At 60.9% G+C, this 25,528-nt stretch overlaps 1 protein-coding gene across 2 annotated transcripts; it reads left to right on the top strand.

Moving 5' to 3' along the window:
- On the top strand, positions 1–21,412 carry LMNA (lamin A/C). Of its 2 annotated transcripts, XM_036442270.2 has the most exons (12): positions 1–565; positions 13,041–13,197; positions 15,542–15,667; positions 15,911–16,081; positions 16,285–16,410; positions 17,160–17,380; positions 17,473–17,704; positions 18,183–18,290; positions 18,386–18,505; positions 19,196–19,285; positions 20,005–20,274; positions 20,558–21,412. In XM_036442270.2, the coding sequence occupies exons 1-12, from the start codon at positions 210–212 to the stop codon at positions 20,582–20,584; spliced, it is 2,004 nt and encodes a 667-aa protein (XP_036298163.1). In that variant the 5' UTR covers positions 1–209; the 3' UTR covers positions 20,585–21,412. The 2 variants fall into 2 exon arrangements, with proteins under 2 accessions (XP_036298163.1, XP_036298164.1); XM_036442271.2 differs by lacking the exons at positions 20,005–20,274; positions 20,558–21,412 and adding an exon at positions 19,349–19,444 and having other exon boundaries at positions 19,196–19,314.
- The last annotated feature ends 4,116 nt before the right edge of the window (positions 21,413–25,528 follow it).

Below are 25,528 nucleotides of genomic sequence, written 5' to 3'. Positions count from 1 at the left end.
CAGTGTCCGCGGGAGCGCCGCCGCCTCTCCAGCCACCCCGCGCCCCGCGCTTGACAGCGCCCAGCCCGCTCTCCAGTCCGCCAGGAGCGAGCCGCGCCGGAGCCCGCCGCCGCCGGCCGCCGCGCTCCGACCCCAGCCGCCGCCTCCAGCCTCCGCCGCGCCCGGCCCGGGACCCCTGCCCCGCGGGCAGCGCTGCCACCCTGCCGGCCATGGAGACCCCGTCCCAGCGGCGCGCCACCCGCAGCGGGGCGCAGGCCGGCTCCACGCCGCTGTCGCCCACCCGCATCACCCGGCTGCAGGAGAAGGAGGACCTGCAGGAGCTCAACGACCGGCTGGCCGTCTACATCGACCGCGTGCGCTCGCTGGAGACGGAGAACGCGGGCCTGCGCCTCCGCATCACCGAGTCCGAGGAGGTGGTCAGCCGCGAGGTGTCCGGCATCAAGGCCGCCTACGAGGCCGAGCTCGGCGATGCCCGCAAGACCCTCGACTCGGTGGCCAAGGAGCGCGCCCGCCTGCAGCTGGAGCTGAGCAAAGTGCGCGAGGAGTTCAAGGAGCTCAAAGCGCGGTGAGTGCGCCCAGGTGGCGGCCCGCGGGCCATGCCGACTGGTCACCCCTGCCCGGCCCCAGGCGGCTGATAACGATGCCACAGAGTCTCCTCCCTCCGAACTGGCACCCCCCGCGGGCGCCTGGCGGTGCCAAGGGAAGTCGCCTGGATGGGACAGATAAGGGAGGGGTCTCGGGGAGAGGGTGGGGTATATATATATAAGGAATGGTGGGGACCTCAGGGCCACGTTAGGGACGTGGTGGCAGGCCCGCATGCAATCAGGGGTAGGTTTCCAGTCGCCTGGAGCCTGGGGTAGGGGCTTGAGCAAAGCAGAACTAGCCCTGCCCCGTCTGGGCAGTCTGGGCGCCGCGGGGCACACGGGAGTGGGTGAAAGGGGCCTGTGAGAACTTTCTTGGCAGGCTTGGCACAGCGCCAGGTCTGCCCAGACTGGCCTGCAAACGCATGATGACCATTAAGACGGAACTCCCAGGCTGGCAGGTGTCCAGTGGTGCTGGGGAGAGGTCACGAAGGCAGAGGGACCCCTTTTGCCCCTGCTGGGGTATGTGGGGGGAGGGAGGGAATAACCCTCTCCGGCACTGACCCCTCCTGAGGTTCTTTCTAAGCTGGGAAGTTACCTTCCTTCCTGCGTGCGTGTCTGGGACTTTCCCTGGGCCCTGACAGGCCCACCGGGCAGCTCTCCCCCGCAGCTCCCACAGCCCTCGGCCTGCTCGGCCTGGAATGCGAGGGAGGGAGGGAGGGAGGGAGGGAGGGAGCGGAGGGCAGAGGCTCCACCTCAGGAAGTTGTGTTATGCCCAGGTCTGATGGCTCCTCCAGCCTCCCGGGCCGCTCTGCCCGCTGTCTGGTCTGGTTCAGGGCTGTGTCCCTCTCTGCCTCCCTCGGTGGGTGAGCCACTTTCATTTTCCCAGCCGAGCCGGTCCGAGCCGTCTTTGCTTTGGCCGGAACTCGCAGCCGCTGCCTTTTTGGACCTCTGCCTTAATACATGGCGGCTGGAATACAGTGACATTTTTGAAATCCAGCCGTTGGGAGCTTCAGGCCACTCCTACCCGGACCCATCCCAGCCCCACCCCACCCCACCCCACTTTACTCCACCCTCTTTTCTCAAAAGGCCTTTGGAACCTGGAGGTTCAGGCCGTCTTTCAGCCCCCAGGAATTTGGTTTCCTCCTCTCGCTGCCCTGTCCTCGCTGAAGGCTCGGACTGAAGAGCCGGACAGTGTGACTCACGGGGCTGGGTGGTGTCCTGTGCGCCGAAGGTGGCGGGTTAGATTCCAGGTCAGGGCACACGCCCGCGTTTCAGCTCTGGCCCCAGGAGGCCAAGTGCAGGAGGCAGCTGACCCATGTTTTGCGCTCACATTGATGTTTCTCATTCCTCTTCCTCTCCCTTCCTTTCTCTCTATAAAAACTTAAAAAGAGAGGGAAAGAGAGCCCTAAAGGTGCTTGAAGATACCTGTGCTTAGAGCAGGGGGGGGGGGGGACGACACGACACTATGGTGTGAGTTCCCCTCCTTCTCTCCCTTTGCATCGTCTCCAAACTCTTGCTCCTTATTCTCTTCCCGTTCTGTATTCTTCCCGCCACTTTACTAGCCCCAGTCCCAGGACGGTGGAAACGGCAGACCCATCCTCTTGTGAAGAGCAGGTGGGAGTTGAGTGGAGAGAGAGGCTGAGTTTTATTTCTGTGGAAAGGGATCCCTCCTGGTTGTTGTTTTTGTTTTGTTTTGTTTTGTTTTTTCACTAGAGATTTGAGCTGTTTAGTTAGCACCGTGGTCGGCAAACTGCGGCTCGCGGGCCATATGCGGCTCTTTGGCCCCTTGAGTGTGGCTCTTCCACAGAATACCACGGCCGGGGCGAGTCTATGTTGAAGAAGTGCCGTTAGGAGACGTTTAGTGTAAAACGTGGCTCTCCAAAGAAATTTCAGTTGCTGTCCTGTTGGCATTTGGCTCTGCGGACGAATGAGTTTGCCGACCACTGCGTTGGCAGGAGAGACAGGGGTCCTGGAGGAGGTTGGTGTGTGTCCACGCCACCACCACAGCCCCCATGGCGGGCCCCTGCGAAGGGCATGTCTGCGGCCCTTCTGGGGTGGACGCTGAGGGGGAAGCGGGACAGGGGGAGTTCATGCTAACCCAGGCTGCTTCCCCTGCCTCCTGCGGCAGCTGTCCGCCGGCCGCCAGCGGGAGGCGTGCACACGTGGGGCAGGGTGGGGGTGGTGTGTGAGCTTGTTATATTTAGCCACCTGACTCCCTTCTCGCCCACGGATCCCGCCTGGGCTTCCGGGAAAGGGGGGTGGGTTTGCACATCTGGATCCCAGGCTGGCGGACAGCGGGGCGGAGACAAAGGGTCTGGGGGGGGGGGGGGGGACAGTCCCCTCCTATGTCCCCAGCGGGAGGAGCTGGGATGTGTTGCTCCCTTTTGCGTCTGCTGCTCTCAGGTTGAGGTAGAGAAGCGTCCGTGACGATTTGGGCGAGGGGGAAAGGCATTGTCCTGACCGCTCCCACCGGAGCCCAAAGAGATGGTGTTGCCCGGTTTAATGTTTAATGAGAGCTCAGAGTTCAGGGTCGGGCTTTGGGCTGGGAGGCAGAGCCACCTGTACGATCCCGGGGCTCTCCCCCAGGCGTCCGAGGCTTCTCCTGTCGAGTTGGGTTCTGGGCTCCAAGCAGAAACTCTCCTCTCCTCCTTCCCCTCCAACACACATGCACATGTCCTTCTCCTCTGGAGCCTGAGTCCAGGGAGAAGGAGATTGAAAGCACCAGGGAAGGCCTGCCTGGGTCCAGACTGGGAGCTGGGCCCCACCCTAGGCGGGACAGCTGGGTGGATGACTCATATGCCGCCCCCCCCCTCTCCCATCCCGGTGGCTTTACAAGAGACAGCAGACCGGGTGGAGACGGCAGATGTCTCCAAGGGAGCGATGGGGGCCTGAATGTCTGCATCTCCATCCCAACCTCCTGCTCCTACTCCCCACAACCTCCTGGGCCCCTTCCTGCCTTCTCCCTCGGGCCTCCGGTGGTGGTCTGGAAGCAGGGCCCCGGGCAGACAGTGTGGTTCTAGAGTTCTGAGCCGCGGTTTGCAGGCCAGTGCCGCGGTCCGAGCCTTCCCAAGCGGAACTGGAGGAGGAAGGCTGAGTCAGACGGGGGGATATCCCAGGCCCGCAAAGCAGAAGTGCTTCTTCCATCCGGACGAGGCCTGTGCACCGACAACTTCCTGGATTGCCCACCTCAGCGGGGACCGGCAGGGAGGTGTGGGCTCGTGGTCACCAGAGCTCTCTCCTCAGGACAAGAATAGCAAAGGCCGGAGAGGCTCCGGGTCGCACAGCAGGGGAGGGACACGTTAGGGCGTGAGCACAAGTGCAGGTCTGACTGCTAGCTGAGTGATCACACCATTCAACCTCACTGCTCTAGCTTAGGGGACAGGTGGAGGGTCAGGAGAGGGGAATGGGGCGGAGTCTGGAGATTTTGCTCTGGGCGCTCAATGCTCTGCTATTCTGCCAGGACCTGTTAGCACTTTATTGAGAGTATTATAGGTATCCCCCTCCCCCATAACCCCCCTCCGCCCGGCTCCCTCCCGCTCCACCCCAGGCCTTCACCATCCTATTGTCTGCGTGTCCATAGGTAATGCATACGTGTATGTAAGGTCTTTGGTTAATCTCTTCCCAGCACCCAACCCCCCTTCCCTCTGAGATTCGTCAGTCTGTTCCATGTTTTCCTGCCTCTGATTCTATGTTATACATCAGTTTATTTTGTTCATTGGATTTCTTGTCCATTTATTTTTAGATTCAACTGTTGATAGATATGTATTTATTGCCATTTTATTGTTCATATTTTTTCTTTTTCTTCTTTCTTCTTTCTTCTTCCTCTTCTTAAAGAACACCTTTCAACATTTCATGTAGTACTAGGTTATTGGTGATGAACGCTTTAGCTTTTTCTTATCTGTGAAGCTCTTTATCTGACTTTTTCTAAATGATAGCTTTGCTGGGTAGAGTAATCTTGGTTGTAAGCCCTTGCTATTCATCACTGTGAATATTTCTTGCCATTCCCTTCTGGCCTGCAAAGTTTCTGTATAAGTGTGCTTTCTTCTTTACTTTTCTATTTGTAGGACTTCCATTCAGCCAGATTTCAGGCGGTTCTGAATGATGGTTGTTCTGTATTTTAGCTGTAGTTTTGATGTGGTTGTGGGAGGTGGCATTTGCCTATGCCGCCATCTTGGTTCCCTTATGTCAGAGCCTGTTAACACTTAATAACAGCCTTTGCCCCAGCCTGAATGACCCAGGACCGACCTTGCCAGGCCATGGATCAGGAGGCTAATGAATTCTGTTTGGGGACTTGTCATGGGAATTGTCTACCTGAAGCTGAGGAAGGATATGCCCTTAAAAAAAAAAAAAAAAAGATATATATCAGAAAGGAAGAGAGAAATAGAAACATCGGTGATGGGAGAGAATCATTGATCGGCTGCCTCCTGCATGCCTCCCACTGGAGATCAAGCCCACAACCCAACCCGGGCATGTGCCCTGACCGGGCATCAAACCGTGACTTCCTGGTTCATAGGATGATGCTCAACCACTGAGCCACACTGGCCGGGCAGGATGTACCCTTTCCAGGGAGGCCTTTGGGTACACCTGGGCCCCAGCCCTCACTTGAGGGAGCCTCCTGGTGTTATCTCTGCCCCTCTCCCCCCTCCACACTCTGATTCAAAGGAAAAGAAGGAGGTACAGCTAAACCCTGGGGTTGAGCAGCATTTGAGCCCAGGAGAAACGAGAGACAGTAATTCCTACCAGGGCCCCTGATGGCCTTCCCACAATCGATGCCTTCGGCTGCCACTTGCCCCGGCCTTCAGGAATCTGACACTTGCTCTTGTTTGGGTTGTGCCCGTTGCCCCCACTCCCAGCCCCACCCCCCAGTGTCTCAGTATCTCAGTGTCAGGGCTGAAGCCAGAGACAGCTGTGGGGACAACTGGTCGGGGAAGCCTACACCTACCAACTGTGCCCTCCGCTGCCTCCCCCTCACTCCCCGCCCCCCAGCCCCTCACCACCTCTAGCAGCTGCAGCGGCCAAGATCGGGCCTGGCTCAGAGGCCCACACACTGGAACAGTCTATCCAGTTCCTACCGCCTCGCCCCCTTTGTCCTGGAGGAGACACGGGCCGAGCGAGAATGTTCTTGGTGCTGTCTCTGGGGAGGGTGCGGCCTCTGCCCTTCTTCACAAGAGGCACCGGGTTCCACCAGCAAAGTGTGAGGGGGCTGGAGCAGCCCTGGCCCTTGGTGTCCTCAGTTCTAGGCTTGGCCCTGCCACTCAGTTGCGCTGTGCCCTTGAGCAGGTCACCTCCCTCCTCTGGATTTCCTGAGCTATGAAAGAGGGCCGAGGGCAGGTCTCCGGGGATCCCTCAGGTTTCACAGCTGTACGGTGACCCACAGCGTGAGCAAACAGCCTTCCAAACACCACGCTGTAAATAGTAAAGTCAAGTATCATGAATGGCCAGTGCTAGTCTCCATAGAAATATTCCCTGCGATCTGCGGGATTAAAAATACGGGCCCCTGTCTTCCCAAAGAAAACGTGTGAAGGATGACATTACCCTCTCGGCTTACGCTTTGTCTTTCTCGGAGCGGGAAGGGACACTTGGTTTTCCGCGCCGCTCCTCCGGGACAGTGGGAAGGGCCGTCTCCTGTAGGAGAGGGAGTCCCGTTGACGTGTGTTGGGGGAAGGAGGGAGGGGGGAGGCCCAGGGAAAGAAAGGCAGGGCTGTTACCTCAAAGCGGACCGGGGTTAGACCTGTGTGTCCGGAGCCGGAGGGAGGGGCTCGGTGACCTTGAGAAGCCCACCTGCTCCCCTTCCTGTCCCATGTTTGGCTCCCCCCGCCCTGAGGCTGGGCTGTGAGGCCTCGGCCCTAAACAGTCCTCCGAGAGGGAAGGTACGGTTTGGGAGGGAGACGGGGCTGGAGGGTGCTCCCGGCCCTTAGTGGGAGAGGCAGCCTGAGTCCCGCCCGCCCGTGAGGCCAGGAATACTTCTGGCCGGGATCCCGGCCCGCCAGCAGCGAAGCTGAGTCACAGCAGAGGGCAGAGCGGCGAGTGGGGAGGAGACCCTGAGCTTCTCCAGCCAGAGGGAAGGCCGAGGGGGAGCCTGTTTTGAGGACGACCACGGGCGTTTTTGCTGAGAGGGATGATTCTGAATCTGATGGGAGACACAGGGAAGGAATGGGACGGATGAGTTCTCCTCAGGCTGGCTCAGGGGAGCCAGAGACCCCTCACTCTGCGGGGCCGGTTCTGGGCAGGGGAGAGGACGCAGTTTGGGATTGCCAAGGCCCCTTCCTCCCCCAGCGCTCTCGCTGTCTCCCTCTGCTGGCTGGGGAGAGAGCTGCGGCTCCCCAGGCCGAGCTGGAGCTGGAATGCGGTGTGACCAGAACTCCCAGGTCCGCCTCACCTTTTTTTTTTTTTTTTTTTTTTTTTTGGTGAGGTCATCTGGAAAATCAGATGGCGCCAGCCCCCACCTCCTTTCTCGATCTTGGGGTGCTGCTCCCACCCCTCCCACTATTGTCAGGGCTAATTAACCATGAGCCACCAGATGGGGTTTGTTTGTTTTGAATCCTTACCTGGAGACACGTTTTTATTGGTTTTGATAGAGAGAGGGAGGGAGGGAGACAGAAACATCAGTGTGAAATACGTAGTGACCTGTTGCCTCCCCTATGTGCCCCAGCCGGAGATCCAGCCCCAACCTTGGTGTGTGCCCTGACAGGCATCGGACCGGCGACCTTCCGGTATACTGGACAGCGCCCCCACCCACTGAGCCACACTGGCCAAGGCGGATGGGAGGTCAATCTGCCCTAAGAAGGGGCTGCTCAGGCACCTTCTCGTGGGCATCTCCTCACTGTCCCCGTGGCTCCCTCCCTGCCTCCCGCTCCCCAAGATGTTCTGTCTCTTCTGGGCCATCCCTCCTCCCTCCGTGCCCCCACTTCTCGTCTGTGTCCAGACCTCGCCCTGTGACAGCACAGGAATGGCCGCTGCAGAGAGAGGCCGGGCACCGGGAGGGGAGCGAGCGGCGGGCCGGGCACCGGGAGGGGAGGGAGCGGCGGGCCGGGCACCGGGAGGGGAGGGAGCGGCGGGCCGGGCACCGGAGGGGAGCGAGCGGCGGGCCGGGCACCGGGAGGGGAGCGAGCGGCGGGCCGGGCACCGGGAGGGGAGGGAGCGGCGGGCCGGGCACCGGAGGGGAGCGAGCGGCGGGCCGGGCACCGGAGGGGAGCGAGCGGCGGGCCGGGCACCGGGAGGGGAGGGAGCGGCGGGCCGGGCACCGGGAGGGGAGGGAGCGGCGGGCCGGGCACCGGGAGGGGAGGGAGCGGCGGGCCGGGAGGCCAGCCCCCGCTGCCCAGGCCCCGCGCCCGGCCCGGGCGGCGGCTCCTTCTGCTCCGTACAGTGCCTGCCACGTTGGTATCCTCAGCAGCTGTGACTCAGGCTGGGCCCCGGCCAGGCCCGGCGTCTGAACATGTCAGCAGGCTCCTGCCCCCCTCGCCGCAGCCCTCCCTCCGGAATGAAGAGCCAGCTTTGTCTGGGGCAGGACAGCTGGGCCTGGCGGCTCTGGAGGGAGAGCTGATGGGCCTCGGGCACCGAGCATGTGTGCGGGCGACACCCAGAGAGAGGCATGTGGGCGCGGAGCGGTGCCTGCTGTGGGAGCCTGAGCCCGGGTGGGGGGGAGGGGGAGGGGCCCCGGGGGGGGGGCTGCCATGTGCTCCTCCGGGCGGGAAAGACATTAGGAGCCCACAGGGCGGAGTTTGAGGAGCACCTTCCCCTCGGCTCCTCTCCCCAGAGGGGGAAGCCAGGTGTCCCAGCCTCCCCACACCCTGCGGTTCCGGACGGCGAGGCCAGACCCGCAGGCCGGCTCCCTCTGGAGGGAGGAGGCGCCTCCCTGGGCCTCCGTCTGCCTCCGCCGGCGTCCCCGTGCCCCCGCCCCCTGCGTGCACCACGCCGTGTCTGTGCTCCTCTGTCCGCTGGGAGTGACCTCAGGCGCCCGGGAGGACGGGTTCTGGGTGTCCGAGCCGCCCCCTTTCCAGGCCTCGGTTTCCCCGTCTGTCGGAGTGCGGGAGCTGGCCAGGGAGGAAGTCCTGCTGGAAGCCCTGAGCGAATGTAGGGCCCCCCCTAGTGTCAGGGCGCCAGGGGGCGTGTGGGAAAAGCCCCAGAGAGGCAGTGTGAGTGGGAAGAGAGTAAGTCAGCGGGTAAAACAACAGGTGAACCCGCTTGGGAAGAGGATGGGGGCGTTGGGGGGGCTGGCAGGGCTGAGGCGGGCTCCAGGTTGGGGCGGGATTTGGATGGACACAGAGGCAGGAGCGAGGGAGGGGGTATGTGCAGTGGGAGGGGTAGCTGGGGTGGCCCCAGGAGCTGCCCCAGCCCATCACTGGGCAGAAGACAGCGTGGCCACGGGTTTAGACACCGGGGAGGGCAGGAGAGAGCTGTTCCTGAGCCAGGAGGCCAGCACGCCCTGCCCAGCCACAGGGGGCGCTCTCTCCTGAGGGACAGGAAATGCCCCCTACCCTGCGTCTCCTCTCCCCACTTCTCCAGGGTCTCCTTCAGTCATGGGGAACTCCACTGGCCGGTGAGGCTGGGGGGCTGAGGTGGGGCCTGCAGGGGTGTGGGGTGGGAGCTTCCTGTTCTTATTTTAGTCCCAGCCCTTGTCTCTGCTCCCCTCGGCCCAGGGGAGGAAATGGGGGCCTCCCTCGGGGCCCTAGCACGTTGCTCCCGGCAACCAGGCCCAAACAGGCCTGCGGCAGGCAGGCCCGGCTTCCATATCTGGCATCGAGCTCTGCTGCAGAGGGTGACTCAGCGGGTGGGTCACCCTGGGCCCCGTGCCCACCCAGCCCCTTAGCTCTGCCGGGCTCCGTTCTTCCCCAAAAGCAGCCCCAGAGCCTGGCCAAGCCTCAGCCTCGCGGGCCCCAAGCCCTGGGCCGGCCAGCCCGCTCCGCTCCGGGCGCTCCTTTCTGCCTCCTGCTCTTCCCCCCGCTCCCCTGCCCTCCCTACACACACACACACACACACACACACACACACACACACCCCGCCCAGCTCAGACCTGCCAGCTGTGGGGAGAGTCGGCAGCAGGCGGCCCAGCCCTTCTCGCCTCACGAGGCCCCTGGGATGGAGCCGCTCCTATGCTCGGGGACCCGGCGGATGCGAGGGAGAGCGTCCTCCCTGCCCTGGCATGGCGTGGGGCCGGGGCAGGACGCGGGCAGAGCCAGGGTCTCCCCTGTGAGCACTAGAGGATTTCCCGACCCCTGCCCCGGCATTGTCTGCTGGGGATGAGTCAGTGAGAGCCCCTGGTTCCCACCCTTCCCAGCTCCCCTCCCTGCCCCGCCCTGTCCCCCTGCCAGCGGCGTGGGACAGCACGTGCCCGTTCTCCCCCTGCCAACCCCAGGCGGCTCCGCTGCTCTGGGGCCCAGCCCCCGGCCAGGGTCTGTCTGGGGTCTGGGCCGGACCTGAAGACCCCAAGGAGCTGGGACATGGCCGTGGGGGCGGGCCCGGGGCGGAGGGCGGGCGTGCGTGCGGCTCCTCACCGCAGAGCTCCCGGCTGAGTCATGAGCCGTGAGTGATAGTGGCTTCTCCCCCCGCTGGGGGCTCCCCCGGCAGCTGAGGAAACCGCAGGGCCCTTCCCCATTTCCCCCTCGGCTCCCGGTTCTCCTCTGCCAGGCGCGGCTCGGTCCTTCGTGGCACCCGACGCGGGCGATCCTCTAATTCATGTGTCAAACACAAGGCCCGCGGGCCAAATCCGTCCCGCCAGGCCTTGCAACGTGGCCCGCACCGCGCTGTCATCACTGCACTCTGCTGCGTTTCCATCACAGTGACAGTTTATGACTGTTCAGTAAACCATTCGGCCCGCGATTTAGGCTGGATTTTAGATTTTGGCCCCTTCTCTGATTGAGTTCGACACCCCTACGTCTAATTCTCCGGGACGGCAGCGAGCGAGCCCCTTGGTTTCCTGGGGCCGTTACGTTGTGGCAGGCGCTGAAGCAGCACAGCCACCAGCCGTGAACTCAGCTCCCCGTGCCTCAGTTTCCCCCATCGCCTCGTAATAGCATCTCCCGGGCCCTGCCCCGGGCCCAGGCCATGCCGTGGGAGGACGGGGCGAACAGGGAGCCATTCAGAGCAGCACCGGGTACAGGACCGGCTCGATCTGTGTTTGCTGTTCTGATGCTATTGCGGCGATAACCACTGCTCACACACAGCCTTTGGGAGCGGCAGGAAGAGAGGGTTAGACCGAAGGGAAGATGCTCGCCGCGGTGCACCCGTACGCTGCCAGGGGCTCCGAACTCTGCCTCCTGGCTCAGGGCTGCACAGGCAGGGCATTGCCCGGGGGAGCTGGAGCTGTGCCCCTGGGGTCTGAGGTGAGGGAGCAGGACCAGGAAGAGATGCCCTTGTTGGGGTGTCTCCTGCAGGCATCGCTCTTTCCTGCGTCCCCAGCTCAGGCTGGCCGGCCGGGCGGAGCCCTCCCCTCCCGCCAGCGCCACGCCCGCCGGGCCCAGGGCTTAGGAAGCAGCGAGGGGAGCCCTCCTGGACCCCGTCCCCACTGCGGCTTTGGGGCTTGCAGTGCCTGACCCTGGGCCGTGACCTCCCTCCTCTGTGCCCCAGTTTTTCTTTCTGTAAAAGGAGGGGGCTGAGCAGAACCCACTTGAAACTCCTCTTGAGTTCTCTGTACCCCGTGAGCTCCCAGTCCTGCCAGCAGGGGAGCGAGGCCGCTTCTGGGAAGCCCTGGCCAGCCCTGGAGTCGGTCAAGGCCCTCGGAATCCGTCTGCCGCGTCGTCGCTTCACCAGCGGTTTCCCCGCCTCTCCCTCCTCCCCCTGCGGCTGCCTCGCGCTTCGGAGAAGTTCTGAAGTCATGGAAAGTTGGGGCTGAGCTCCCAGCCAGGGGCTGGGCCGGATGGCGGCCAAAACCTGAGCTGGGTTTTGACTTTATTTTTAGCTTTTCAGGCCGAGACGGAGGAGGAGGAGGAGGAGGAGGAGGAAGAGGGGGAGGAGGAGGAGGAGGAGGAGGGGGAGGAGACCTCCTCGGTTCTGGGAGAGCCTCCTTTCACGGGACACAGACACGGGGCATTAGGCAGCTTGTCGTGAGGTGTGGCCAGAGGCCTGACAGGAGCAAGCATGCCGGCTGGGGGGGGGCTCACATCCTTCCCGGGCCCTCCAGACGTCCCCCGCCCTCCCAGGGAGCCGGTGGAGGGGACGTGGCTCCTGTTGGGATCTGCGAAGGTGGCAGAGTGCTGCCTGGGTCTCGGTCGTGGCCTCTGCCTCCAGCGTGGCCTCCAGCCTGGCCTCTCCCGCCCGCCTCCCGGCAAACTGGCGGAGCTGGCGCTTTTGTGGCAGGAGAGGAATGCTGGCGGGGGCCGCTTTCCCCTCTCCAGGACGGAATATTTCCCCTGCCTACGTTCGGTTTTCTTTTTTCCATCTGCCGCGGTGGGTTTGTGCTGAAGGCCTGATGGGTTACAGATGGCAGCCGGGGCCGGCCCTGGGCCCTCCCCCGCCCCCTGGGCCTGAACCCTTTCTGTCACCAGACATCGTGCGAGGACTAGAACATCTGGAGACGCCTTGGATCCCCAGGGTTTTTTGTGTGTGTTTTTTAAGAACATAGGACTCCTTTATTTTTCCAGTTCACTATCCAGCAGAAATAACCAGGGGCCCAGAAAGGGGAGCGGGAGACAGAGGCCGCCTGATGGCCCGGTTCTAGCTGGAGCTTTCCCTGCCTTGAGGAGCCGGGAGGTCATGTCTGGAGCCAGATGCTGAGGCTCATGGTCCATACATAGGGGTCCGCATTCTCTCGGGCTCTGAGGAGGCCCAGGAGGGAGGCTGGGAGCCTCGTGCTCTGCCCAGAACACGGGACCCAGACTGAGTCTGAGAAAGAGAAGGAAGGGTTCATACCTCGCCTGGTTGTCCTCACCCCAGGCCTCCCTGAGTTCTACCCAGGCGTACCCCGCAGTCCCCAGAGTGTCACAGGGACTAGAGGGGGGTGACTCACACCTTCAGGGTCCAAACTGAGCACCACGAGGGATGCACAGACCTCAGGGCTGGGAGTCTGGGGTGGGGGTGGGGGCTTGGCTGGATGAAAGGCGGGTGGAGCCGGGGAGGAGAAGGTTAAGGCGCCAGTGTGGGAAGGGGTGAGAGACAAAGGTGGCCCTGTGTCTTTGGGAAGGAGGGGAGAGAGGGAAAAGCATATGCATTCATCTCACAGGATCTAGCTTTGCCTTGGCCCCAGGCACGTTCCTGAGCCCTGAGTCATGGGAAGGGTGGAGAAGCAGGAGAGGGGTTTGGGGGACTCTGGAGGAAGTGGGAGTCCAGCCTCACAGGCAGGCAGATGCCAACAAACCAAATCCCAGGGTGCCCTCTGCTGGCAATGGGAGGGATAGCAGAGCCAGGCCCCACAGCTGACCTCTGGGGACCTCTCTCTCTCTCTCAATCTCTCTAGGGAACCTGGCTCTTTCTAGGGACACCGACTCCTCCCCTTAAACTCTTTCTTCCTTGCTTCTTCAGCAATACCAAAAAGGAGGGAGACCTGATGGCCGCCCAGGCCCGCCTCAAGGACCTGGAGGCTCTGCTCAACTCCAAGGAGGCCGCTCTGAGCACGGCGCTCAGCGAGAAGCGCACGCTGGAGAGCGAGCTGCACGACCTGCGGGGGCAGGTGGCCAAGGTGAGACCCGCCCGGGCCGGCCCGTGACCCCCGGGCCCCATTCTCCTCTCCCGGTGGCGCCCTGGAGGGGCCTGATCTTCCCCGTCCCAGCCTCAGAGCCACGCACCTGTCCCAGCACCATTTCAGCCCACCCGGACCCCATTTCCTCTCTGTGCTGCCCATGGCATCCGGCGGAGTGAATGTAAAATATTCCACAAGCATTCCCGTTTAACGTTAAGATGAACTGTGCTTGGCCTTGGACTTCCTCCTGTTCCTGGTCTGGCCTTCTCTTGGGGACAGGAGTGGCGTGTAGACCCTCCACAGAACCCACAGTCAGGAGCTGATGTTCATCACACATAGGACACATGTTCTTCATGACTAGCATGTATATATGGTGGTCTTTACCGTCTTTTTTTTTTTAATTCTGAAACCTTTTTTATTTTATTTTAAATATTTTATTGATTTTTTTTACAGAGAGGGATGGAGAGCCAGAAACATCGATGAGAGAGAATCATCAATCAGCTGCCTCTTGCACCCGCCCCACTGGGGACGTGCCTGCAACCAAGGCACATGCCCCTGACCGGAATCGAACCTGGGACCCTTCAGTCCGCAGGCCGACGCTCTATCTACTAAGCCAAACCGGTCTCGGCTTTACCTCCTTTTTTTTATTTATTTTATTTTATTTTATTAATATATTTTTATTGATTTTTTACAGAGAGGAAGAGGGATAGAGAGTGAGAATCACCGAACAGCTGCCTCTTGCACACCCCCTACTGGGGATATGCCTGCAACCAAGGCACATGCCCTTGACCGGAATCAAACCTGGGACCTTTCAGTCGGCAGGCTGACGCTCTATCCACTGGGCCAAGCCGGTTTCGGCTCTTTTTATTTTTTTATAAGATTTTTTTTGGTGTGCCGCAGAATTTTAATCATTAGTTTCTTTATTTTTAAATATATTTTTATTGATTTCAGGAAGGAAGGGAGAGGGAAAGAGATAGAAACATCAACGATGAGAGAGAATCATCTATCAGCTGCCTCCTGCACACCCCCTACTGGTATTGAGCCCAAAACCCAGGCATGTGCCCTTGACCAGAATCGAACTCAGGACCCTTCAGTCCGAAGGCCAACGCTCTATCCACTGAGCCAAACCAGCTAGGGCTACTTTCTTTTCTTTTTTTAAAAAATTTTTATTTGTTGATTTGAGGGAGAGAGAGAATCATGGATGTGTTGTTCTGCTTATTTATGCATTCCCTTGGTCGTTTCTTGTTGTGTCTTGACGAGGGACTGAACCTCGGTGTATCTGAACGGAGCTCTGACTGATGGAGCTATCCACCAGGGCTGGCCTTTGCTTTCAGAACACTGCTGTCTAGTTCATCCTCTCATCTCTCTTCACCGCCCAGGAACCTATTTAAAAAGCTGGCTTCCTGTCAGCGTCACAGCCCCATCTCCCAGAGCAGCTGCCAAGACTCTGTCTGGCCTGCCTCCCCTCCCGGGCGCTACCACCACAGCACACCCCGGGGGCACAGGGAGGTGCTGGCTGACTACAAGACCAAGACCGGGCCCTGCTCCTCCCGGGTCTCCTTCCAGCTCTACCCGCACCCCCAGCCCTTCCCAGCTGCCCTGCCAGCCTGCGCTTCCTGAGATGAAAACCTGTCAAAGATCCCAAAACCGGTTTGGCTCAGTGGACAGAGCGTCGGCCTGCGGACTGAAAGGTCCCAGGTTCGATTCCAGTCAAGGGCATGTACCTTGGTTGTGGGCACATCCCCAGTAGGGGGTATGTAGGAGGCAGCTGATTGATGTTTCTCTCTCATCGATGTTTCTAACTCTTCCTCTCTAAAAAATCAATAAAATAAATAAATTAAAAAAAAAAAACTAACAAAGATGCTTCCCTGCTCACCCTGCCAGCCCAGCCACCTCTCCATCACTCCCCCCTGACCCCCTGACCTCCTGAAGACCCTGAAGTTCACATGTGCCTTCCTACCTCCCTGCCTCTGCACAGGCTCTTCTCTGCCCCCCAGTGTCCCTCCCCAGGCCCCACTAACCGGTCCTCAGACCCTCCTCTGCCACTTTGCTTCCTCCTGTCCTGCTCCCTAAAGATTTGGGACAGACTGCTTTTCCAGCTACGCTGTGTTATGCCAGAGGGGGCAGTTGCTAGCCCTTATTTCTTACCAAGTTCCCACCCGGAGTCGTTGCTCTGAGTGAGGAGATACCCTCACCTCCATGGGCCTTCCCGGCTCTCCCTCCCTGGGGCCTGTCTCACACACACAGACGGATGGATGCCGGGGGACAAACAGCCTACTCCCCGGCCTCCTTCCGGCCCTGATGTGCTGAGACCCCTCTCCCTGACACCTGCCCCTTCCCCCAGCTGGAGGCCGCCCTGGGGGAGGCCAAGAAGCAGCTCCAGGATGAGATGCTGCGGCGGGTGGACGCGGAGAACAGGCTGCAGACGCTGAAGGAGGAGCTGGACTTCCAGAAGAACATCTACAGCGAGGTGGGCACCGTGCCCTCGGGCGGGACCAGGCCGGGCGGGACGGACACCGGGGCGGGCGGGGGCCGGAGGGTCCGCTGTGTGCAAGCTCACCTGCCGGCCTCCCTGGCACTAGTGGGGGGATGGGGGAGCCATCACCAGCTCCAGGTTAAAGAGGGGCTGACAGTGACTCACCGGGTCAGAATTGGGGGGCCGTAGCCTCTAAGGACCTCGTTCTCACTTTGATTTCGGCGTCTCGCCCTCCAGGAGCTGCGTGAGACCAAGCGCCGCCACGAGACCCGGCTGGTGGAGATCGACAACGGGAAGCAGCGGGAGTTTGAGAGCCGGCTGTCGGACGCCCTGCAGGAGCTGCGGGCCCAGCACGAGGACCAGGTGGAGCAGTACAAGAAGGACCTGGAGAAGACCTACTCTGCCAAGGTGCCGCCTCCGCCCGCAGCCCCGCCCCGCCCTGCCCGCCCTGGGACGTCCCGCGGGGAGCGGGTGGATGGTGGGGTGGGGAGGGGCTCAGGGTGCCCAGGGTCTGTGGCTGCAGTCGCGGTGCCTTCCCCGGTCCTCCCACCCTCCCTCCCTCCCTTCCTCCCTCCCACCCCTGCCGCCCTCACCCTGGGCCTCGCCTCCAGCTGGACAACGCCAGGCAGTCCGCCGAGAGGAACAGCAGCCTGATGGGGGCGGTGCACGAGGAGCTGCAGCAGTCCCGCATCCGCATCGACAGCCTCTCGGCCCAGCTCAGCCAGCTGCAGAAGCAGGTGCGCCCGCCGCCCGCCCGCCCGCCCGCCCGCGGCCGGGGTCCCGGGGGCTTCCTGAGGAGCGGGCGGGGAGGGAGGCACACAGCACGCTCCCCGGACCACAGGCTGAGGAAGGGCACAGGCTTTGCAGTTAGATGACCTGCTTGCTGTTCCCGGACTGCCTCTTCCCTCACCTGTATGACCTCCGTTTCTCAGAGCCTCGTTCCCACTGAAAATGGGGACCGCCTGAGATATCCCTCTGGCTGGTGTTCTCCGTGGTGAGGGCGTCGGCCGTGCACCGAAGGGTCTCGGGTTCGGTCCCTGGTAGAGGGCTCCTGCCTGGGTTTTGCTCCCCAGCCCCGTAGGGGTGCATGCGGGAGGCAATAAATCCATGTGTCTCTCGCACATCAGTGTTTCTCTCTCTTCCCCTCTTCCCCTCTTTCTCTCTTCTTCTCTTCCCCTCTCCCCACTCCCTTCCAGTCTCTCTAAAAATCAGTGGGAGAAATGTCCTCCGGTGAGGATTAACAAACAGAGGCACCCGTGTTACTCTGTGCCGTTTGTGGCCGGAAGAAACGGGCTCAAAATGAGGGGTTTCCGTGAGATACCGGGAAGGGCTTTCGGGTCGCCAGCCCAGGCCACGTTAGAGGCCACGGAGTCTCCTCTGGGCGCCTGGCGTTCCCGGGGCGTGTGGCTGGGTGCCCCCCACCCCTTACCTGTCCGCGCTCGGGGGAGCCCCGGGGCGCTCACCGGCCCCTGCCTCCCTCACCCAGCTGGCAGCCAAGGAGGCGAAGCTGCGGGACCTGGAGGACCAGCTGTCCCGCGAACGGGACACCAGCCGCCGGCTGCTGGCCGAGAAGGAGCGGGAGATGGCGGACATGCGGGCGAGGATGCAGCAGCAGCTGGACGAGTACCAGGAGCTGCTGGACATCAAGCTGGCGCTGGACATGGAGATCCACGCCTACCGCAAGCTGCTGGAGGGCGAGGAGGAGAGGTGGGCTGGGCAGGCGGCGGCGGCGGCGGGAGGTGCTGGTGGCCGCTCTGGCCTGTGGCCGGCCTTGACCTCTGTCCCCCCGCCCCCCCCAGGCTCCGCCTGTCCCCCAGCCCCACCTCGCAGCGCAGCCGCGGCCGCGCCGCCTCGCACTCCTCGTCCCAGTCCCATGGCGGCGGGGGCAGCAGCATCACCAAGAAGCGCAAGCTGGAGGCCGCCGAGAGCCGCAGCAGCTTCTCGCAGCACGCCCGCACCAGCGGCCGCGTGGCCGTGGAGGAGGTGGACGAGGAGGGCAAGTTCGTGCGGCTGCGCAACAAGTCCAACGAGGTGGGCGCCCGGCCGGGTGGGGGTGCCGGGGGGCGGAGGGGCCCTGGCCGGTGTAGGGGGTATGCAGGAGGCAGCTGATGGATGTTTCTCTCTCATCCATGTTTCTAACTCTCTGTCCCTCTGTCTTCCTCCCTGTAAAAAAAATCAACAAAATATATTTAAAAGAAAGAAAAGAAAGGTGAAGGGGTGAAGGGTGGAGAGAGGCAGACCCAGGAAGTGTGTGTGTCTCTCCCCCACACACTGGTTCTAGACCTGTGAGCATCCGTCTCCGCGTCTGTGAAACGGGGGTGAACCGTAGTCCCTGACTGAGTGGTGGAGAAGGCGAAAGGATCGCGGGTGGCAGAGTGCCCCGGGCCGCAGCTGTTCGCCTGGAGGGGGAGGGAGAGGCACCCACGCGTGCCCGGCTGGGCCCTGGAGCGATACGAATCCAGGAGCCCGGGCAGCACCCTCACCTTCCTGTTCCCTCCCTGCCCGGCAGGACCAGTCCATGGGCAACTGGCAGATCAAGCGCCAGAACGGAGATGAGCCCCTGCTGTCCTACCGCTTCCCGCCCAAGTTCACCCTGAAGGCCGGGCAGGTGGTGACGGTGAGTGGCGGGCTGCGTGGCCCCGGGGACGGGGACCGGCCGGCCTCGGGATGGGCCCCTGGAGTGAGCGCCCTTCTCCGATCCTCTCCCTGCAGATCTGGGCCGCCGGCGCGGGGGCCACCCACAGCCCCCCGACCGACCTGGTGTGGAAGGCGCAGAACACCTGGGGCTGCGGGAACAGCCTGCGCACCGCGCTCATCAACTCCAGCGGCGAGGTGAGCGCGCTGGGGGCCTGCGTCCGGTGCCGTCCTGTGCCCACACTCCGGGGGGCGCCCGCGTCCGGTGCCCACACTCCGGGGGGCGCCCGCGTCCTGTGCCCACACTCCGGGGGGCGCCCAAGTCCTGTGCCCACACTCCGGGGGGCGCCCGCGTCCTGTGCCCACACTCCGGGGGGCGCCCACGTCCGGTGCCCACACTCCGGGGGGCGCCCGCGTCCGGTGCCCACACTCCGGGGGGCGCCCACGTCCGGTGCCCACACTCCGGGGGGCGCCCCAGGACGGTTGAGAGCCCTTTGCCCCCAAGCCGAGGAAGCCAGTTCATGGCCCCGTTCCTCTCTCTCTGAGCCCTCAACGCTCCCCCAGGGGGCGAACCAAAGGAGGCCCCTCCATCAGCCTGCGTGGTGGGAGTTAGACGGGAGGATTGTGAAAGGCACAGGACCACCTTCCTGCCCAGACAGCTGGACAGTTTCTCTGGGGTAGAAACCAGTTCCTTCGCTCCAGCTCCCCTCCCTCTGTCCTCCCGCACCCCCCTCCCCCGCCTCCAGGGGGTGGTGGAGAGACAAGTAGGCAGCAGGCTGGACCAGGGGCAGAGCACAGGGAAGCCTCTCGGGTGGCCCCTGGGCGTGGGTGCCCCGGCCCCTCCCCGGCCCCACCCTCACGCTGGCCTGGCCCCCGTGTGCCCCGCAGGAGGTGGCCATGCGCAAGCTGGTGCGCTCCGTGACCGTGGTGGACGACGACGACGACGAGGATGGGGACGACATGCTCCATCACCACCACGTGAGTGGCAGCCGCCGCTGAGGGCCCGCCCGCCGCCCGCCCGCCCGCCCGCCTGCCCGCCCGCCAGCCCGGGGCAGCCCGCCAGCCCGCCCGCGGCCGGGCACCCCCGGCCGCCCCCATGCCAAAAATCTCTTCATTAAAGAATGTTTTGGAACTTCACGTGCTGCCCTGGCTTTTCTTCTCTCTCCTCCCTGTGCCTGGACCAGGGGGCCGGGTGTCGGGGCGCCCTCCTCTGGTTAGAGAAGGGAGCGGGCACCTGACGCCATGGCGCATTCCCATGGGGCGGGGGACAGGGGCCCGGAGTGGTCTCCTGGGGAGGGGGCTCCCGGCCCTGCCTCTCTCCCCCGCCCTCCATTTCTGTTGCATGCCTGCCCTTCCTTCCCCGTTTCCGGCAAGAACGTGCTCTCTCCCTCCCACCCTCTCCGGTTGATTTTGCATGCCTGCTGCTCTCTCTGCTCCCTCTTAAGCTCAGAGTAGCTGGCACAGGCCACGCCACACTCCAGTTCCTTGTCCTGCAGTCTTCCTGACCCTTCCCCCTTCCCATCCCTCCCCTCCCCCTGCTCCCAGCCCGGCCTCTGGGCCCTGTGGCCCGCCCTCTGGCCCCTGGAGGACAGACCCTCCTTCCTGCGGGAGCCCCCAGAGCTGGGTCAGGCCTCAGCAGTCAGGGCAGCCCGCACTCGCCGTCCCCGCCGAGCCCCTGAGCCTTGTCTCCTCCTCAGGGAACCCACTGCAGCAGCTCGGGGGACCCCGCCGAGTACAACCTGCGCTCCCGCACGGTGCTGTGCGGGGCGTGCGGGCAGCCGGCCGATAAGGCGCAGGCCAGCGGCGCGGGAGCCCAGGTGGGCGGATCCGTCTCCTCTGGCTCCTCCGCCTCCAGCGTCACGGTCACCCGCAGCTACCGCAGTGTGGGGGGCAGTGGGGGTGGCGGCTTCGGGGACAGCCTGGTCCCCCGCTCCTACGTCCTGGGCAGCTCCAGTCCCCGGGCCCAGGTGAGTTGTCTCTCTCTGTCTCCTCGCCCCCACAGGCAGAGGACCCCGGTCCTTGGCGGGGAGGACAGGACGGCCCTGGGAGGGGAGGACAGCCTTCTCTCCCGGAACCCCGGGGGAGTGGGAGCCTCCCCGCAGCCCGGCCGGGGTCCTGGGCAGTCAGGCCTGCCTCCCGCCCCTCCGGTCTGAGCCCCAGACTGGAGGGCGGGGCGGGCTGGGGGTGAGGATGAGGAGGGAGGGGCGGGCCAGGCATGGCTGCTCACACGTCTCCTCTCTTCCTTCCCAGGCCGCCCAGAACTGCAGCATCATGTAAGCTGGGACCTGCCGGGCCGAGGCGGGGCCACCTGCTTCCCCCTCGCCTCGCGCCCACCCCATCCCTGCACCTCAGGGCGGGGCCTTGAAGCCAAAGAAAAAGACCCCTTTGGTGTTTTTTTTCTTCTGTGTTTTTTTTTCTAAGAGAAGTTATTTTCTACGGTGGTTTTATACTGAAGGAAGAGCACAACCAAAAAAAAAAAAAAAAAAAAAAGCATTTATCTCAGTCTGCCCTGCACTCCCCCAGCTTTCAGGAAACGCCGTATCTGCCTTAAAACCAAAGACGGCCCCGCCAGGGGCCGAGGGAGAGGGTGCTTTTACAGAGCCGAGGCCCTGCTTTGCTGCCTGCCTGCAGCCCCCACCGGGGCCCGGGAACACGGGGCCTGAGGGGCAGCTGTGCAATCCTCTGCCGCCTTCCCGTCCTCCTGGAGGCCTGGCCGGGCCCACGCCCGCCCCAGCCCCGGGTGACTGATTCCCCCAGGCCCCAGCTGCGCTTGCTTTTTTTTTTGTATTTTATGAGACAAGAGATGGGAATGCGGTGAGCGGTCAGGGAGGGGGAAGAAGGGTTCGTCGGACCCTGCTTCCGCCCAGCTGTAGCATCGGAGTGGGGTCTGCAGGTCCCTGGAGGTCAAGGTCAAGTGGGCGCAAGGAGAAGGGAAAGGTAGCTCCCTGGGTCAGGCGAGAGTCTGAGGGGCCGCCCGGAGGAGGACGGTGAGGAGGGGCGGAGGGCGTGTGGCGGTCCTTTTTGGCAAACACTAAAGATCCCCTTGGCTCCCCATCTCCCATCTGCACCCCTTCTCTCCTCCAATCAATACACTAGTTGTTTCTACTCCTGCCTGCTGTGGTGTCTTTGTGGGTGCGCGTCGCCGTGTGCTCTGAGGGGCAGACAGACACACAAGCGTGGCACAGTCACCAGCCTCCTCACGTTCACTGCTGCCCCGACTCCCTCTCCCCCCGCCCCCTCCAGGGGGACAAGTACCCGGGTACACATTAGTGTCCGCTGTGGGCAGAGGCCCCCTTGGGGGGCCCCCCTTCACCCCACAGCAGTTACCCAGCACCTCCTACCTCCTGGGCACCTTCTGCTCATGGGCCCGGCCTGGGGGTGGGGGCATCTCGGGGAGCAGAAGCTAGGAAGGGGGCAGGACTGACTGCAAACGCCCAGATAATGCCCCTTTGTGCCGTGCTCTGCTCAGGCTGGCAGAGGAAGTGAACCAGACGGCACCTGCAGTGTCCTCAGGGGACTTACACTCCGCCGAGAGCCAAAAAACAGGATTCCTGTGGATTGCTGTGGTCGGGGATGTGCCAGGCAGAGTGGCAGCCTGCAAGGGGGAGGTGGTTTATAATCCGGGGGCATGGGGAGCCGGGACTAAGGAAAAGGGCCTCCAAAAAGAACGTGAGCCGTGCTAACCAGCCTTTCCATGGCCCTTTGTGCACCCCAAAGCACCTCTGCCCGTCCATGTGACCCTCTGCCTGTCTCACGTGACCCTCTTCCTGTCCTGAGAGGCAATTACTGTCCCCTTTGCCCCTGGACACGGGGACTCAGAGGTAACTTGCCCAAAACCACACAGCTCTGGGCAAGCCAGGAGGTCTGCTCCCAGGGCATCCCACTCCCCCTCGGAACACAAAATGCTGATGATAAAATATACATTCCCTGGGCGGAGTTTTGTGCCTGCTTTCAAGTCAGTGTGAGAAAGTATGCTGGGGAGGATGGGAAAACATACTGGAAAAAGCAAAATAAGAGCAAATGATGCCAAAACCGGTTTGGCTCAGTGGATACAGCGTCGGTCTGCGGACTGAAAGGTCCCAGGTTTGATTCTGGTCAAGAGCATGTATGTTGGTTGTGGACACATTCCCAGTAAGGGGTGTGCAGGAGGCAGCTGGTCGATGTTTCTCTCTCATCGATGTTTCTAGCTCTCTATCCCTCTCCCTCTCTGTGGAAAATCAGTTAAAAAAATTAAAAAAAGCCTCTGAATTCATGCTGGAAACCCCTGTTCCCACAGGCTGGGAGAGGGGTTCTGAGAGGCAGAGGGCCCTGCCTCCGGCGGGCAGCCTCAGAGAAAAACCACCCACCCCCGCCGGCGGCTCAGCGGGGAGCATCCACCTGCGAACCAGGCTGTCACCGTGTGAGCTCCCTCTGGGCGCGGTTGCGGCTGGATCCCCAGTAGAGGGCGTGCAGGAGGCAGCCGATCATCACTGATGTTTCTACCTCCCTTTCCTTCCTTTCTGAAACCAAATACACAACTATCTTCTTAAAAGAAGGAGAAAGAAACCCCTCTCCCAGGCCTGGACAAGGACCCAGGGGCCCTGGTAGGTCTTGGACATCAGGGAAGGAGACCCATCTTCTGGGGGCGCCTACTTGCACTTCCAGGCCTGGGCACCCGGGGGCGCCAGAGCCCCGCCGTGGCCAGCAAGGGGATGGCTCTGGCTCTGAATGAAAGAGGAAGCCTTCCGGAGGCTGAGCGGACAACGCGACCAGCAGGCGAGGTCCCTGTTCTCGAAGGGATAAAGCCAATCGGCAAGCTGGCTTTGTCCGCTGCTGCAAGCTGGTCACTCCATGACAGGTCACCCCTCAGCAGGCCACGTGGGATTATTTAAAATATGCATAGAAACCGAAACCAGTTTGGCTCAATGGATAGAGCGTTGGCTTGCGGACTGAAGGGTCCCGGGTTCGATTCCGGCCAAGGACATGTACATTGGTTACGGGCACATCCCCGGTGGGGGGTGTGCAGGAGGCGGCTGGTCGATGTTTCTCTCTCATCAACGTTTCTAGCTCTCTATCTCTCTCCCTTCCTCTCTGTAAAAAATCAATAAAAATATATTAAAAAAAAAAAAAAGAAGCAGAAGAAGTAGGGGGAAAAAGAGTCACCCCTTTTCCAATGCCCAGAGGCACTCACTGATGGATTTCCTTCCGATGTTTTTTCCTGAGCATTTACTATGGAGTTAAAATCTCGCTGTGGCTCAGCATTTGGTTCTGCTCTTTTCCTGGTTAAAATGCATAAGCACTTTCCAATGTTATTTCAAAGTTTATAAACATTGTTTAAAAATAACGGATTCCTTTTCTGTCGGTTTCATGGAAGAAATACTTTGCCATTTCAGAGAGATTAGAAAAGGAGTAAGAAAAAAAAAACCCCAAAACCATCTCAGTGGAAACCATCATGGACATTATAACGGGAGGCCTCTGAGCATTTTACTTTTCAATTTTGAAATATATATGACATATTCCATTTCTTACTGGCTGTTATACGTAATGCTTCCTGGAATGTACATCTTTGCACATATCTCTGGGAATTTCCGTGAAATAAATTCTAAGCAAGGGACTGGTTGACTCAGAGTCACACACGGTAAAAAAGGGGCCGTTGATAATATTTCCAAGGGAAATGGGGCCCAAACCCCCTCACATTTCTTCTAACGCCACAAGTTTTGTCAGGTTTTTAAAAATACATATTTTATTGATTTTTCACAGAGAGGAAGGGAGAGGGAGAGAAAGTTAGAAACATCAATGAGAGAGAAACATCGATCAACTGCCTCCTGCACACCCCCTACTGGTGATGTGCCCACAACCAAGGTACATGCCCTTGACTGGAATCGAACCTGGGACCCTTGAGTCTCCAGGCTGACACTGTATCCACTGAGCCAAACCAGCTAGGGCAAGTTTTGTCAGTTTTAATGTTAGCTAACTTTATTGGAGAGCAATTATTTTCATTATTGCTTCAAATAATATGTCTTTGACAAGAAATTGAAAAAAATTTTAATTAATGTATGTGGGTTATTTATATTTCTGTTGGTATAACATGTTCCTATGCCTTTTGCTCATTTTTTTTCTGTTTTTTAATTTTTATTTTTTTATTTTAGAGAAAGAGAGGGTGAGAGAAGGAGAGAGAAAAGCATAGATTTATTGTTCCTCTTACTGATGCGTTCGTTGGTTGACTCTTGTATGTGGTCTGACCCAGGGATCAAACCCACAACCTTAGCTTCTCCGGACAACGCTCTAACCAACTGAGCTACCAGGTGGGACCTTTTTGCTCATTTTTTGTTTTTTAATATATTTTATTGATTTTTTACAGAGAGGAAGGGAGAGAGATAGAGAGCTAGAAACATCCACCAGCTGCCTTCTGCACATGCCCTGCCGGGGATGTCCCCGCAACCAAGGTACATGCCCTTGACTGGAATCGAACCCGGGACCTTTCAGACCGCAGACTGACGCTCTACCACCGAGCCAAACCGGTTTTGGCTGCTCATTTTTTTTATGGCCAAGAGTATCTTCTTCATGTTGGTTTTTAAGACCATATGTATTATATAAACACACTTTTTCATGGCGGGATGTTTGGACCACACTTCCTGTCATCGCCCTCTGGACACTTCACGCATTCCCAGTTTTACTTTGTAAGTGACGGTGCGGGGGATGCCTTTTCTTTAAACATTTCAGTGGTTTCTTAGGATGGAATCCCAACGAGTCCCCTGATGACTGGTCTTTAAATTCTCTTCACTGCTCTCAGCCCTTCCGTGGCCGGAAGTAAAGGGGGAGGCCATTTTTATTCCCCTGTCACCACCCTGACAACCTGTGAGGGTGCAGGTGAGGGAGGGATGAGGCAGGATCTGTGCGTGCCTCAGTGCACCCTGTCCTGCCCCCGGAGGAACGGAGAAAACAAGGCTTGGAGAGGTGTGTGGGAGCCTCTTGCTCTCACCCCCTGGAGTGGCTGAGGTGCTGGCCACACACACACACACACACCCGGGGCCGGGCCTCAGCCCCTTACAATCCTTGGGCCGATTCTCCATGCTTAGTTCCAGCCAGTGCCAGCTGGCAGCTCTTACCGGAGACTGAGGTGGCACAAATATGGGAGAAGTCGGGGCGAGTGGGCAGGGACCCAAAGGGACCAAGATGCAGGAGGTGGTAGTCGGAAGCTGGGTGCCCAACATGGGGGTCACACAGGAAGATGGAAAGGCA

This window comes from Pipistrellus kuhlii, unplaced genomic scaffold (assembly GCF_014108245.1).
Source record: "Pipistrellus kuhlii isolate mPipKuh1 unplaced genomic scaffold, mPipKuh1.p scaffold_m20_p_18, whole genome shotgun sequence".
Lineage (NCBI taxonomy): Eukaryota > Metazoa > Chordata > Mammalia > Chiroptera > Vespertilionidae > Pipistrellus > Pipistrellus kuhlii.
The sequence above is the reverse complement of the archived record's forward strand: the minus strand, read 5'-3'. Positions and strand labels throughout refer to the sequence as shown.